Source organism: Dasypus novemcinctus, chromosome 20 (assembly GCF_030445035.2).
Source record: "Dasypus novemcinctus isolate mDasNov1 chromosome 20, mDasNov1.1.hap2, whole genome shotgun sequence".
Taxonomy (NCBI): Eukaryota; Metazoa; Chordata; class Mammalia; order Cingulata; family Dasypodidae; genus Dasypus; species Dasypus novemcinctus.
The window spans coordinates 43,118,086-43,134,161 of NC_080692.1; the positions used below are offsets into that span (position 1 = coordinate 43,118,086).

Genomic DNA, 16,076 nt, shown 5'->3' on the forward strand with positions numbered 1-16,076 from the left:
GGTGGCAAATATGTCAATGAAGTAGTTAGACCCCTAAGTTTTCATTTAGAAATGCTGACGATATTTTAAAAGTCAGGACTGCAAAGCAGTATAGAGTGGACAGCAGCCAAAATAAGAAATTGCATATATAAAAATTTGGTGACTATTCACTATTTTTTTTTATATGCTTAAAAGTTAACGTAATTTGGAAATCATATGACTGCTTCAGCATGCATGGTGACTAATCTGACCCTTCTCTACCAAGACCCACTTGCAGAAGCAGGGGTAGTCATTGTACGTTAGAACAGCATTCTCTGAGGCAGCACGTCTTGGAGGAAAGAGGGTAAGGGCCGCTGGGACAATGGTCAGCCGGTGTTTGTGTTTCCATTACTTTGCTGGTCTGAGGTTCAAATCAAAACAACTGTGGTACAAGGCAGTGGGAGGTGACAGGCACACACGAGCAAGGCTGCCCACACACTCACCCCAATGTGCCCCCCACAGCGACAGCTCCAGACGCCATATGCAGGAGGGGTGGGCAGAGCCATCTGGCTGAGAAGGAAGTGGGAGTGCTAGTGTTTATCTTGAAGCTACTGTGCAGAAAGCTTGGTTTGTCCATGGGCCATGTGTTTCGTGTGGTATGGCTGAGGATTTCACTGATGTGGCCACTGTGTACCCTCACCAAGCAAGGAGACCTCAACCCCAAGGTCACCTATGGACTGAAGTGACCTTGACCTGTATCTTCTCTCTCCACTCTCTGCTTTCATGTTTAAAAAACAAAACAAAACCATAGAACATGGGTTTTTACTAGATTGCAGGGGGTCCATGAGCTTGCATTGAAATTCAGAAAAACATTATTCTTGTGGGGACGTGTTAGTGTAGGTGTGATCTATTTATTAAATAAAGCACAGTACAGTGTGGACTTAGTAAGGGGTCCATGGTTTTCACCTGACTGGCAGAGGGGTATGTGGAACGAAAAAGGTTCAGAAGCCCTGCCCTAGAACCACTTGACGTGGAAGCTGGCATGGTAATGGATGATGCTAGACTCTCACCTTATGAAGAAATATGTCCAGAGATTACCTGAGGGAAAAGGGGAGTCAACACATAAGGGGTCTCAGGTTTCTGTTTGGGGTGAAAGAAAAGTTCTAGAAACAGATGATGGTGATGACAGCACAGCCTTGTGACTATGGCTGATGCCACTGAATTAAATGCTTGGGAGTGGTTGAGATGGGAAATTTGATGTTGTATATATGTTATCACAATTTTTAGAAGAGACTGAAGAGACAATGACAATTAAATGCAATACATGACCTGAGCCTGGATCTAATAATGGAGGAAAACTTGCTCGAAAGGGCCATTGTTGGGTCAATTGAAATATTGGAATATGGACTATATGCTTTATGCCAATATTAAATATCTTACACTTGCTAGATGTACTTAAGGTGATTACATAAGTGAGTGTCCTTGTCCTCAGGAAGTGTTCTACACTTGTTCTGCATGGAATGGTTAGGGTTAGAGGAGCAAGATGTATGCAGCCTGCTCTCAAGTGTTTGGAAGATAGATGATAGCTAGCTAGGTAGATACAGATAATACAAAACACATGGCAAAATGCTAATAGTTGGGAAATCTGGGTATCTGGGTAGGGGTATGTTGGAGTTCTAGGTATTGCTTCTGTATTATTTATGTAACTTTCATGCAGTCTTGACGTTAGTTCAAAACAAAAAGTTTAAAAAGAGAGATTCCATGACTTAGCCTATGCCATCCAGTTTGCTCCCTTTCCTTGGCCTTATCATGATGACTTGAGCCGGAGCTGAGACAGTCCTTTGACTTTGATGAATCTTTTATCATATGTAGGGCATTCCTTCTAAATTTGCCAGATATTGAGAATTTATGTAGAGATAATCAAGGATAGAGGTTTCTACTTGAAATTTGAGGGAAAAAATTAGAGAACAAAGGCAGTGAAATGAGACAGAAATTGAGATTTTAAAAGATTGTTTTTTAAAAAAGGAAAATGACATGGAAAGGCAGTAATTAATAAGGTATAGCAGAGAACACCTCGTGTATTTTATGAAGATGAGTAAAACTTGACTTCATTTCATAGAATAAGGGATCACTGAGGTTAGAAATAATAATAAGCTGACATAGACTATTAAATGCTAGGCACCGTTTAGAGTGATCTACGATAGACATTTCTTTTAATTTTCACAACACCGTTAGAGGTTGATATTACTATTATCTTCATTTTATAGATGGGAAAACTGAGGCACAGAGAGCCTACATGATGGGTCCAATATCACGGAGGTAGTAATGGAGTGGAAATTCCAACCCCAGCAATCTGACTCTGTAGTTCACAGACTATAGATCTCAAATAAATGTATGGAGCTTCACATTTAGATCTTTATAAGATTGCTGGATGGGGGAAAGGAGGGGGAAAATGAGCAGTGTCACAAAAAAGTAAATATCATTAGGTCTTGGGGCAGGTGGCACCCTCTCTATTCTCCTCTGGAAAAAGCCATTTGGAAAACAGTAGTTAGGGAAATAGGGTTTTCTTGTTTTTGTTGTTTTCTCTAGGTAACATAAAGTAATCCAGAGCCTTAGAGAGTAGTGGTTCTTATATCAATCATAGAAGGCTTACGGAAATCTGATGAAAGTTTGAGGTTCTTTTTTTCAGAAAAAGCCCCTACACACATGTGCCCACAATTTTCAGATGTAGTTTCAGAAGGTTCACAGATTCCTGGAAGTCCATTTATACCAAAGACCCCACCTTTAAAACTGATGTCTCAGTATAGTGGACTTGCAATTAGTATCGATTTCTACCATACCATTTTTACTGCAGTATTCAGAGTTCTTCCATGTTCCCTCATGCCACGTGACTGAGCTATGGTGATAGTTTGTGCAGGGAGCAGGTAAAAGTATTGGCCAAGCAAGGTTCTGGTTTAGGGATAAAACAACTTGTTTTCAGTAGATTTTAAGACAGAAATATCTATTCAGGGACTAAATTTCAAAAGTCGGTACATCAATTAAATTAGCATTCATGATTCGTGAAAATATTCATTAAACTGTTTCTAATGATCCTAAATATCCTCACCATGATAACTGCTCCATAGGTTACACTGATTTGGACTATGTAGGCAATTATTGGTAGGTGAGAATTGATTGTTGAAGGACCTATGCAAAGAAGGAGAAAGATAAACTTTTTGTTCCTGGCAGACAAACTTTCCATCCCTAGAGCTTCCATACTAGACCACACCACTGTCTCTCACTGGTTTGGCTTCTTCTAGGTTTGCTTTCCTATGGTCCCCAGAAAGAGCAGTGCTCTTCTGAAAACAAATCTTGAGGGCAGGTGTAGCTCAGTGATTGATGCCTGCTTCCCATGTACGAGGTCCCAGGTTCAATCCCCAGTACCTCCTCCACACCAAGCAAAACACAAAAGCAAATCTTAGCACTTCCGCTCTTGAGAACTTCGATGGCTTCCCATTGCTCCAGGATTGAAGATATCCTTCAACTCTGTATGTCTAACTCACCATAACCCTCAGAGCCAAGCCCCTGCTGATCTCATCCCCTCCTCTTGCTCTCTCCAGCTTCCCTCAGATCACAGAGTACACTTTCTCACCTCTGCTACTTGACGCTCATACCTCCCTCACAGGAAACACTCTCACCCCTTCATCACCTCCACCTTTTTCTTTACCCAACAAATACTCATCCTTCAGGCTTCAACTCAAAGGTTTCTTCCTCCAAAGGGTTTTCTCAGAAACCAAGATAAGGTCAGAGCCCTCCACTAATGTATGGTGGTTGCATCATCCTGTTTAGCCTCTTACTTATTGCTGTGGACTCTAATTGCATATTTGTTGTCTAGCTTCCTCATAAATTTGTAAATTTTGGGAGATTAGGAATCAATTCTGTATTGTTAATCGCTATCCCTCATCTCCCAGCAGCTGACACCTAATAGACCCTTGATGAACCTTTACTGAATAACGAGTGCATGAATGAATCAACTTTTTAAAAAATCAAGGTTCTTTTGAGATCTGAGAATGAATGGCCAATAATTCATTGGTAAAATTCGTTATATTTTACACATTTCCATTGTTCATTGGCAAAATTCTGGCAGCGATGGTTTTTTCTCTCTCAATGAAATCTTCTGTTTTCTTGGATATCAATACATTTCCCCATTTGCCACAGAACATGGCTAGATGGATGGAGCATGTTACATTCATTTCATTCATGAAGAAACTGACATTCAGAGGATTTGAGGGATTTTTCTTTTTTTGTTTTTTCCTGTTTTTTTTTTCATTTTTAAATTTATTTCTCTTCCCTTCCCCATTCCTCTCCCCCCTCCCCCCCCCCCCCAGTTGTCTGCTGTCTGTGTCCTTTCGCTGTGTGTTCTTCTGTGTCTGTTTGTATTCTTGTCAGTGGCACTGGGACTCTGTGCCTCTTTTTGTTGCATCATCTTGCTGTGTCAGCTCTTTATGTGTGCAGCACCACTCCTGGGCAGGCTGCACTTTTTTTTGAGCTGGTGGCTTTCCTTACGGGGCATACTCCTTGCGCGTGGGGCTCCCCTATGCGGGGACACCCCTGTGTGGCAGGGCACTCCTTGAGCGCATCAGCACTGCATGTGGGCCAGCTCATCACATGGGTCAGAAGGCCCTGGGTTTGAACCCTGGACCTCCCATGTGGTAGGTGGATGCTCTATCCATTGAGCCAAATCCTGGGATTTTTCAAAGTCTCAGAAATCCCATGAGTTTTGACTGCAAATCCTGTACTATTTTATCTCTAGGACATTTCCTTTAAAAATGGAGGTTTTATTATTTAATTCTAGGGAAGCAGATGTGGCTCAAGCAATTGGGCTTCCACCTATCACAGGAGAGGTCCCAGGTTTGGTTCCCAGTGCCTCCTAAAGGGAAGATGAGCAAGACACGAAGCGCACACAGCAAATGGGCACAGAGAGCAGACAGTGACTGCAAATGACTGGGGCGGGGGGAGGGGATAAATAAATAAAATAAATCTTTTTTAAAAATTTAATTCTGATGTGGAAGTAAAAAATAAAGACTTGGAAGAGACCTAAATCTTAGTTCAACTCTAGGAAATGGAGAAGTTGATTCATGATCTCTCAGAGTTCTCCTATCACTGCTATGAGCTGCAAGGAAGTTTAAGTTTATTTTAAAAAGGAAACTATAGTGGCCATGTATTCTTGGGGATGGACACAATAATTGTCCATCTATATAAAAATTTCTTTAAAAAATCAGACTGTGATAAATATTAAAATAAAGATTTGTTGAGGATGATGTCAATTTGGGTAAATCACATTGTGGGTCCCCTTTACACAAATATTTCTTCCCCCAGGTAGGGGGAAATAATTGAAAATAAACATCAAAAACAGTTTAAAAGATGAAAAAATAAACATATTCATTCAGTTATTCACTTGTGTTTTCAAAGGAAAAATTCACTGAGCATTTGCCACGTGCGAGGCCCTGTTCCAAGTCCTGAGATGCATGGATTTAGTCCATTTTCAGCAGTGTGTCCCCAGGACCCGTAAACAATACTCTAGTAATGGTTGTTCAATCAGGGGAAAAGGAGGAAGGAGACGGGCTCTCCTCCGGTGCTGGAACTTGTGCACAGGTCCTGTGGACTGATTCCTACTGGTAAAGTATCCCAGGCATTTGGGCTTTCCCCCATCAACAAGATGTATCCTTGAGGTCATGTCCACTAGGCGGAGAAGTCTTTACTTCAAGGCATAGCCTGGGATTCAGGTGGAGTAGGGATGGTTCTATTCCCAGGAACTTTGGGGTGAAAATATTTACAAACCTTGTGACTGGAAATAGGGCATTACAACAGCAGTTGGTCAAATACTCCACTTCTCTTTAATATGGTTTCTCTTTCTCTCCTCTTTGCCTCCTCTTCCCTAAATGATGCAGAAAAAGAGTGTGCATTCTGTGCATTTCTACAAAAGCCTATCAATTTAGGAATCCATGCAAATGAGAGTTTTGAGCAATCAGTATAAGGTGAAAATCATTTCTAGGTTGTGCTGACTCTGATTAGCTAGAGGAAGAGGCAATGCCTCACATTCATATTATTTCAAATCCTTTAAATTTACCCATTTACCCATCAGTCCTGTGGCCTGGTACGTCATGGTCTTCAAGACGTCAACCTTCTCAACTGTTAAGTTTTTTTGTTAATATTTCCCTCAATATTCTTACTACTTTTTTTTTAAAGATTTATTTTTTGTTTATTTCACCCCCCTCCCCCCAGTTGTCTACTCTCTGTGTCCATTCTCTGTGTGTTCTTCTGTGTTCACGTGCATTCTTGTCAGTGGCACCTAGAATCTGTGTCTCTTTTTGTTGTGTCATCTTGCTGCGTCAGCTCTCCATGTGTGCAGTGCCACACCTGGGCAGGCTGCACTTTTTTGTGCTGGGCAGCGCTCCTTATGGGGCATACTCCTTGCGTGTGGGGCAAGGCACGCCTTGCACGCATTAGCACTCATTGTGGGCCAGTTCATCACATGCGTCAGGAGGCCCTGGGTTTGAACCCTGGACCTCCTATGTGGTAGGTGGATGCGCTATCCATTGAGCCAAATCTGCTTCCCTCTTACTACTTTTTAACATGAGTACCAACCTACAAGGAATATTTTTATAATTTTAAAGATACCTTATTATGAAAACCTTTTAGACTGCACTTCTCTACCTTGTCTTCCCAAATCCAACATAGATCAGGTTATACCTTATTAGAAAATTATTTTAATAGGTTTGTTCCTTTCTTATTTTGTAATTCCCATGTATACATAGCAATGAAGAGAAAATTACTTTTATTCTTAATAGGATCACAAAATTGTGCAGGGTGAACAGCTTCTAGGTTACAACTTTAATTCCAAGCTCATTTTGACTTATTAGGTACATTATCAAATATTTCTTACAATCATTATCAGTGTATGTAGTTAAAGTTTCTTGTTGGTATTGGTCTCATGCACTTCTTCCTAAAACTAAGTTTTTTAGGGAGGTTCCGGGGATTGAACCCAGGACCTCGTATGTGGGAAGCAGGTGCTCAGCCACAGAGCTACATCCACCCTCCAATGAGAGTTGGTTTTTTCTTTTGTTTGTTTTTAGGAGTACCAGAGCTTGAGCCTGGGACCTTGTATATGGATGGGAAGCAGGTGCTCAACCGCTTGAGCTACATTGCTGAGAAAACAATTCAAAAAACAAAAGGCTAAATATTAACCTTTTATTCCTGTCTTGTCATAACACGGTTTTAAATTTTATTTTAAAATCACTTTCCCTGGCAACAACTAATATTTTCAAACGTATCCCCCTTCAACGTGTATCTTTCGGTGCTTAAGTTTTCATCACCGGCTGAAATAAGTGAGGCTGAATGTAACCTAACCTTACATTCCTTCACATAGATGTCTGAATGCTTTCTTCACCCGCTGGCACCTCACCAGCCTGGCGAGTGACCCATGAAATCCTCATCTTCCTTCCCCAGCAGTCTTAGAAACAGCCACCTTCGCGAGCTGTACGAACCTTTGTTGGTCACTTCCCAAGCGACTTCGAAGAGCAGCAGGTCCTCCACGGGAAGGTCCGCCACTTCCCACTGCGGGAGCCCGCTCAGCGATGTCACCGAGAGGGACCGGCCCCGCAGCATTCTGGAGGCTTCTGAACTCCCTTTCCAATGAACTGCAGTCCCAGGAGAGGTGCGCTGAGAGCCAGGGGTTCAGAGAGCTGGTAGCACACAGGCTTTGCTGCCTTCTCTGAGGGGAACAAACCTGCAGTGAAAGCTGCTGCTGCTCAGAGCACTCCTGGCTGAAGGAGGAGCTCCCCGGTCCACTCTGCGCTCTTTCTGAGCCCGAGGATGAAATCCCTCATGGCTGTCCACCCAACAGCCCAGAACATCGCGGGTGAAAGCCTCAGGTCAGGGCTTTGGCAAGCCCCTCCTCAGCCGGTGGACTCCTCACAGGGTGCGCATGATCAGGTTCAGCCCTTTAGCCCTTGTCCTTTTGAGCAAACTGCTAGACTCTCGGTCACCGATGCTGATTTCATCATTTCCAGAATGATCCAATATTAGCAATTCTCTCTGAAAGTTTGCAGGCCATTTTAGAGTATAGGTAGAATTGATTGGGACATGCTTCTGTGCTTTAAATTCTATTAGATTTCCTAAGTGTTGTCTCTTTTGATTCCTAGTTCTAAAGATTTTCTAAAAGTTCCTAGTTGCTTTACAAATCAAATTCCAACTATAGGCATAGACCTTGTTTCCCCTTTTCTTAAATTTTTCCCTATGAAAAAGTATAATACCCAGAGTGTATTTGAGTATAGGATATAAAGAATGTAATTTTGACCTATCAATTGTTGTCAATAATTATTAAAATCACCTACAATTTTAATGGGAGTAGAAATTAATTTTAGTTACATCTGTAGATTTTACCTAAAATGATCAAATTATAAAAAATAATTCAATGGATGTAAAAATGTCCAAGTATAGGGTAAAATTGCAAAGGAGATAGCTACTGAAATATGACAAAATCACATTGTCTGCCAACAAATAACAATATATTTTATTTTCCACATGTTTGTATATATGTAAGTATAAATGTTTGTTTGTTTTTTACGTTTTAATTTATCTGTACATACATATATATCCTACATTGTTCCTAAAGGGAGTAAGGAGATTCACAGTCATGTTTAATTTTGAACCATTTTAACAGATTTAGCCTAACTTCAATATTTTTATGAGATTATTCCATACAGCAGCAGGAGAAGCTCACACAAAATATCCTTCACATTTAGAATTATTAGCAGAATTCTTATAGAGTAATTTGCTATTAGTACTATTTACTATTTTAGAAAGTTTTATTAGGTCTTTAGTCATTTCTTTTTCAGTTGGCCTTATTTACTTAAAGCTATTTAAAAACTCAAGATCGACAAAACCCTATTTCATTGTATGATATTAATAAATCTATGTGAATCAAGTAGATTAGTTACATCCTCTATAATTCAACTATACATATAATTCCTATCTTTGCTTTTAAAAGTAAACTTAAGTACATAGTTTATTACCCTTTTCTCTGAGTTGTGAGAAAAGGTTTATATGGTTAATCAAGGAAATAAAGTACTAAAATAGTATTAATATGAGCCCACACAATCAAAACCAACTTGTCCTCTTTGAAATGATTTGCTTGTGTTGACATAACCTCCGTGGGTTCTGCAAATACAAATTCCAATAAAAACAAACAGGAGGACTTTTTGCTAAGACATGAGAATGGGATGTTAGAGCGCCCAGTCTGCAGGATCTACTCCTGGCAGCTGTGGGTTGGCGCTTGCAAGCCTGAACAAGGCCCGGGTTAGCCGATTCCCATTATCCAAATTACACCAGGAGACTGCTGGGCGTTTTCAGTAAGGGCCAGTTACCCTATGTTCCTGTCCAGTGTGAACGAGCACTTGGTTGTAAGATTGGGCAATTGTGGGTTCAAATCCAGTGTGCCACTTGCCAGCTATGTAACCTTGAGCCAATTTTGACCGAGTTTCTAATTTTCTCTTAAAATGGTAATGCACTAATTTATATAGAGGACTTACGGTGGTACCTGGCACTGCACCAACCACCTACCCTGAGTTATATCAGCCTCATTTATAAGACATGTGGTGGACCCTTAAAAGCGTTCCCTAATAATAGTGGTTACCACTGGAGAGGAAGAGTAAAAAGGAGACTTGTAAAAAATGTTTTGAATATTGTACCATGTGCATTTATTACCTATTCAAATAACTGTATAAAATATTATTGGAGAAAATGAACTTAGATTAATGGAAATACTTCATAATATGCTAAATGAAAATGAGTAGATCACAAAACAATATAAATAAGATTGACTCCGTTTTGGAAAAAAGCTATATATACGCTTCTGCTCAAGAAGTATATATAAGTAGAAGACACAGAATAGACATGAACGATTAGCAGGTTAAATGCTAAAAGTCTTATAATGGTTTCCTTTAGATGATCGTGATTACTATTAATCTTTGTATGGTCTTTTTTGTTTACTTGTGTTCTGCAAATTTTCTATAATAAGCATATGTGTATGTATACCGCACACAGAATAAGTGAAACGGTTTCCCAATAATTCATCAGATCACCTCGTGGTTGTCACACACTCCCACTCCAATTACTTTGATATTTTGAAATTCTTGGTGTTTGGTTCTCACTGAAGTACTAGCTCCCTCAACAGCACAACAGTCACCAACGATTCCTTATAGTAGACTACGTAACTCTTTGGTCCTGTTATTCTCAACACAAGAATATCTTTATCTATTCTTTGCATTTCAGTGGTGAATGCAGATTCCAAAACTGCTTCTTTAGTCACAGGGGAAATAAAGAGATGTGTCCATGGGATATATATTCATGTATTCCTGTTATCTGGATGAGTACCCTCCTTTCGGAGCTGTGGAAAAAGAGAGTTGCTTCTGCTGTAAGATGTTGAGGGCGATCCAGAAAAGTTCTCTGTTTCACATATCCTTGAATACTCATATACAAACACCCAGTGATCAGGTGGGTACAGGAAGAGAACAATCAGCCAGACAGAAAGGAGCATGGGATACTCTCAGAGATGGGAGACTCTCGAGGTCCCGATTGCTAATTTCATGCTCATGCCGACCATGTATTATTCTATGAAAAGAAGTGAGAGGGCGCTTAGTAAAAATGCATATTTGCATTTTATTTTCTTTCTAAGTATTCCAGCAGAGGTCACTAGATACATGTAGAAAGCCACACGTTTGCTTCAGCATTTGGAATCTTTGGGGACGTCCTGAGGACTATCAGGGATTGATTAGACTACACCTGCATATCCAGAACCAACCAGTTAACGTAGTTATTGAACACCTACAATGGGCTAGGCACTATTTTAGGATCTGGAAAAATTTTCAGCAAACAGCCAACAGGTCCCTGCCCTCAGGTGGGTATGTAACATGTAAACAAATAAGCAAATTACATTATTTCAGGTGTTGTTAAACAGCTCTGAAAAAGAAAAATGTTGTAAAATGGTAGAGAGTGTCACTGGATAGAAACAGGTGCTTTAGCTGCAGAGGTCAAGAAGACCTCTCAGAAGATGTGATATGCAAATCAAGACCAAAGAGTAAAAGAAGCAACACCTAGAGATCTGGGAAAACAGGTATTGATAACTCTACCTGTTCCAGGGACAGAATTAAGACCACTGTGCCTTCATTCTTAAGTCGTTGGAAGGTTTTAAGCAGGGGAGTAATGTGATCTTCTTTACGCTTCGGAGAGATTATGTTAGTTTGCTTTATGGAGAATGGATTATTGAGACGGGCAAGAGGGGAGGAGCCAAGCCTGAGGTTATAAAGCATGCAGATGAGTTAAATTCCGGAATGTGAAATGTTGTACCTTCCATAGGTAATTTCCTATTTTCTTTTCAATGCTGTAAAAAGTAGCTGTGATAAGTGGGTTATTTAGCATTCCATCTTTGTAATGTTGAGGGGATTACCTTTATTTTTCAATGCAGCATCCTTAAATATTTCATTTTTATGCTATCACCTGTCCATTTTCTATACTTTGTGTCAATATTATGAGTACAGAAACAAGATTAAAATGGAGACTGAAATGTAATGTGTCAGTTACGTGATCATGGATCTTACATTAGCAGGGAAAACGGATATTAAACAAGTAGCTAAAGGGAGCTGAGAGTTATGAATGAGATACAGGTGACATGAAGACACGCAGCAATAGAACTCAACCCAATCAAACATATTAAGAATGACCGCCCGGTCTAGGGCTCACTACCCAGGGCCCCTGACCCCTGTGGTAAGGTGGTTCACATGCAGTGCTGCCATGCAAGGAGTGCGCCCCGTAAGGCGAGCCGCCCCACATGAAAAAAAGCCCAGCCCGCCCAGGAGTGGTGCCACACACACAGAGAGCTGACACAGCAAGATGATGCAACAAAAAAGAGACGTGGTTTCCTGGTTCCATGTGATAATGCAAGTGGAAGCAGAAGAACACACAGTGAATGGACACAGAGAGCAGACAATGGGGCAGGGGAAGGGGAGAGAAGTAAATAAAATAGATCTTAAAAAAAAAAAAAAAAGACCTCCCTGAGAAAATAACATCTAAGTTGACACTGAAAACAAAAGTCGGGGACAAGCTAAGTACAGAGGAACTAGCTTTCTGGACGGGAAAGATTTCCAGGCAGAGGAACCAGCTCACACAATGACCTGTAGACAAAAGAGAACATAGTAGACAGAAGAACTAAAGCATCAACATTCTTCTGTAACTGTCTCAGAGATATTGAGGTAGAAAGTGATATAAGAATAAATCTGGAGAAGCACAAGACTGGTAAGGAGTTTGAATTTTATCCTAACAAGGAAAAATCATGATAGGATTTTCATTATTTAATTTGTATATATTTTTAAGGTGAAATGGAACACATGTGTAGCAAAGTGAAAAATTTGTAAGCCCAATGAATTAACTAACACAAAGTCAACAGCCTTCCTTATGAAACTGTCTAATAAAAATTTGGAACAAAACATACCAGAGTCAATTTTTTAGGCAAGTCTTGTGAGCAAGAGCTTATTCCATAGTGTGCCATGTTTCAAAAACTGAATTATTCTAAAAATTTGCATATTCCAAAGATTTCTCAATTCACAATGGAGAATGGATTAGGAAGGGGTGAGACTGAAGATGATGTGTTTGCAGTACTTTGGAGATGCATCATACGGACATTGAACTTATAAATATTCAATTATATCTCCTAGACAAAAGAGAAAATAGAACTAACAAGAGAGAACAACTTAAACAGTGTGGAAGAAGCCACTCCATGAGGGGAGAGATGCTCCTGAATGAGCGGGAGCTGGTGGAGTGCATTTCTTACAGCTGACCTCCTCATAGTCTGCACATCCTACCGACCGAATATCCTTGAGGATAGACACATATAGCTTCAGCAGGATTTCTTCTTATATGTTGACTTTAGAACCCAACCTCAGTGAAAAAATGACTCCAGTGTAATCTAGACAAGAGATGGTGGTAATTTGCCCTGGAGTGATGCAGTAGGATTAGGGGAAGTGAGTAGTGGAACATATTTAAGAGTTGACATGTCTTGGAGTTTATTAATCATGGAGAGGTACAGGTCAACACCCAGTTTTCCAGTTTGAGCAACTAGATAGATGCTCAGTCTGTGTATGAAAACAAGGAACACTTTAGGAAGAATAGAGATGCTTGAGAGAATAAACACCTCAAGTTTAGACACAGTGAGTGTATTAGTCAGCCAAAGGGGGTGCTGATGCAAAATACCAGAAACCAGTTGGTTTTTATAAAGGGTATTTATTTGGGGTAGGAGCTTACAAATACCAGACCATAAAGCATTAGTTACTTCCCTCACCAAAGTCAATTTGGAACAAGATGGCTGATGACATCTGCAAGGGCTCAGGCTTCCTGGGTTCCTACATTCCTGGGGCTTGCTTTTCTCTGGGTTCAAGTTTCCTTCCTTCCTAGTGCTGGCTTCTCTTTCCTCTGGATGCTGACTTCCCGGGTCTTCAGCATCTAACTCTAACATTAGAAATCCCCAACTCTGTTCTTTGCCATGACTTTTATCTGTGAGTCCCCACCCACCAAGGGGTAGGGACGCAACGCCCTAATACTTCAATCATGCCCAGGTACAGATCTGATTACAAGCATAATCCAATATTTCTTTTTGGAATTCATCAATTATATCAAACTGCTACAGTGAGTTTGAGTTACCAGTCAGTACCCTGTAGGTAGTTAAATATTCTGCCTACACAGAACTTCAAGGAGAAGTCTGGTATATAGCCGGTAACTGAAACAATTGGATGGTGAGTCTCAGGAAGATGCTCTCCAGCACTCCTGAGTACATAGGAAGCTGGCACTCAACTATTGAGCGACACCTGCTCCCCTGACATGTTCCTTTTTTAAGGTCACAATATGGTGCCTGGAGTTTTACTTGGTGCATGAAGTGTTGGCACAAAAGGAATTTCTAAATGCGATTATCTCTCAAACTAAAGAGATTTCATATAAAACTTCAGATTTCCAGTTTCTTTTGGAAAATCTTTTGGAAAATGACTCCCTAGAGCCATTTGCATAACTGCATGTAAAAAATCAGCAGGAGCTAAGCAAATCTCTCTGTTTAGCATCATCACAATCACCTCAGTCTTGTGAAAGAGTCCAAAGGAATTTTGACCTTGACTGTTGAGATTATTTTAGTGGCAGCATAAATTGAGTCTCACCCAAACCCCTAGAACTTATTTTTAGAACGGAGCTTTTGTTTTGCTGAGCCCTTTTCTCTGGCTTCAGTTTTATTTTATATATATATATACTTTAAAGATTTCTTTTTCTCCCCTTCCCCTCCCCCCACTCTGCTGTTTTTGCTGTCTTTGTCCATTTGCTGTGTGATTGTCTGTATCTATTTATCTTTTTGTCTTCTCTTCTCATCTTTCTCCTCTAGGATTCAGAGGGATTCAATCCTGGGGACCTCTGATGGGGAGAGAGGTTCCCTGTCAATTTTGCCACCTCAGTTTCTGGTCTCTGCTGCACTTCACTTTGACTCTACCCTTTATCTCTCTTTTGTTGCATCATCATCTTGCTGCATGTCTCACTTGCACGGGCACTGGCTTACCATGCGGACACTCAGCTCACCACACGGGCACTCAGCTCACCACACAGGCATTTGTGTGGGCACTCAGCTGACTGTGAGGGCACTGGCTCACCACAGAAGCACGTTTTTCTCTTCATCTTTTTCACCAGGAGGTCCCAAGAATTGAACCCAGGTCCTCCCATATGGTAAGTGGAGGCCTTATCACTTGAGCCACATCTGCTTCCCTACTATTATTTACTTTTCCCTATTATTAACACTTTGCTTTTGTGTGATACCTTTGTGGCAATTAATGAAACAATATTATTACAATTACACTATTAACTATAGTTGGTAGTTTACATTAGGGTTCACTATTTTTGTTGTATGGTACTGTATTAGTCAGCCAAAGGGATGCTGATGCAAAATACCAGAAATTGGTTGGTTTTTATAAAGGGTATTTTTTTGTGGTAGAAGTTTGCAGTTACCAGGCCATAAGTTATGTGTGATGAGCTGACCCACGCACAGTGCTGATGCACGCAAGGAGTGCTCTGCCACACAGGGGTATCCCCTGCGTAGGGGAGCCCCACGCGCAAGGAGTGCGCCCCGTAAAGAGAGCCGCCCAGCCCGAAAGAAAGTGCAGCCTGCCCAGGATGGCACTGCACACACGGAGAGGTGACGCAACAAGATGATGCAACCAAAAGAAACACAGATTCCCGTGCCGCTGATAAGGATAGAAGCAGTCACAGAAGAACACGCAGCGAATGGACACAGAGAGCAGACAACTGGGCGGGGGGGGGGGGGGGCCAGGAGGGGAGAGAAATAAATAAAAAATAAGTCTTAAAAAAAAATCTCCAACTCTGTCCTTTGTCATGTTTTTTTATCTGTGAGATGTGCCATGTTTTTTATCTACTGACATGGCCTAATCAAAGCCCTAATTGTGATTTAACCATGCCCAAGTACAGACCAGTTTACAAACATAATCTAATATCTAATTTTTGGAATTCATAGCTATATCAAACTGCTACAGTTACCATGGTTTTTTTTTTTTTTAAATTTCATTCTAGTAATATATATATAGCCTTTTTTAAAAAAGATTTATTTATTTATTTATTTCTCTCCCCTTCCCCCCTCCCACACCCCGGTTGTCTGTTCTCTTTGTCTATTTGCTGTGTCTTCTTTGTCTGCTTCTGTTGTTGTGAGTGACACAGGAAATCTGTGTTTCTTTTTGTTGCATCATCTTGTTGTATCAGCTCTCCGTGTGTACGGCACCATTCCTGGGCAGGCTGCACTTTCTTTTGCACTGGATGGCTCTCCTTACAGGGTGCACTCCTTGCGTGTGGGGCTCCCCTACACAGGGACACCCCTGCATGGCACGGCACTCCTTGCGCACATCAGCACTATGCATGCGCCAGCTCCACACGGGTCAAGGAGGCCTGGGGTTTGAACCACAGACCTCCCATGTGGTAGACGGACACCCTAACCACTGGGCCAAGTCGGCCGCCTATATATAGCCTTTTAACCAAATTCAAATATG

General features: G+C 40.9%; 1 protein-coding gene across 3 annotated transcripts in view; it reads right to left on the reverse strand.

Moving 5' to 3' along the window:
* The window catches only part of GYS2 (glycogen synthase 2), a 65,464-nt gene extending 57,538 nt beyond the window's left edge, over window positions 1–7,926 (reverse strand). The window contains exon 1 of one of the 3 annotated variants that reach the window (XM_058282875.2): window positions 7,485–7,926. In XM_058282875.2, the coding sequence (XP_058138858.1) occupies window positions 7,485–7,605 (121 nt within the window). In that variant the 5' untranslated portion in view covers window positions 7,606–7,926. The remainder of the gene's footprint in view (window positions 1–7,484) is intronic. The other 2 variants (XM_004448663.5, XM_004448662.5) reach the window with 2 other exon arrangements.
* Window positions 7,927–16,076: the final 8,150 nt, after the last annotated feature.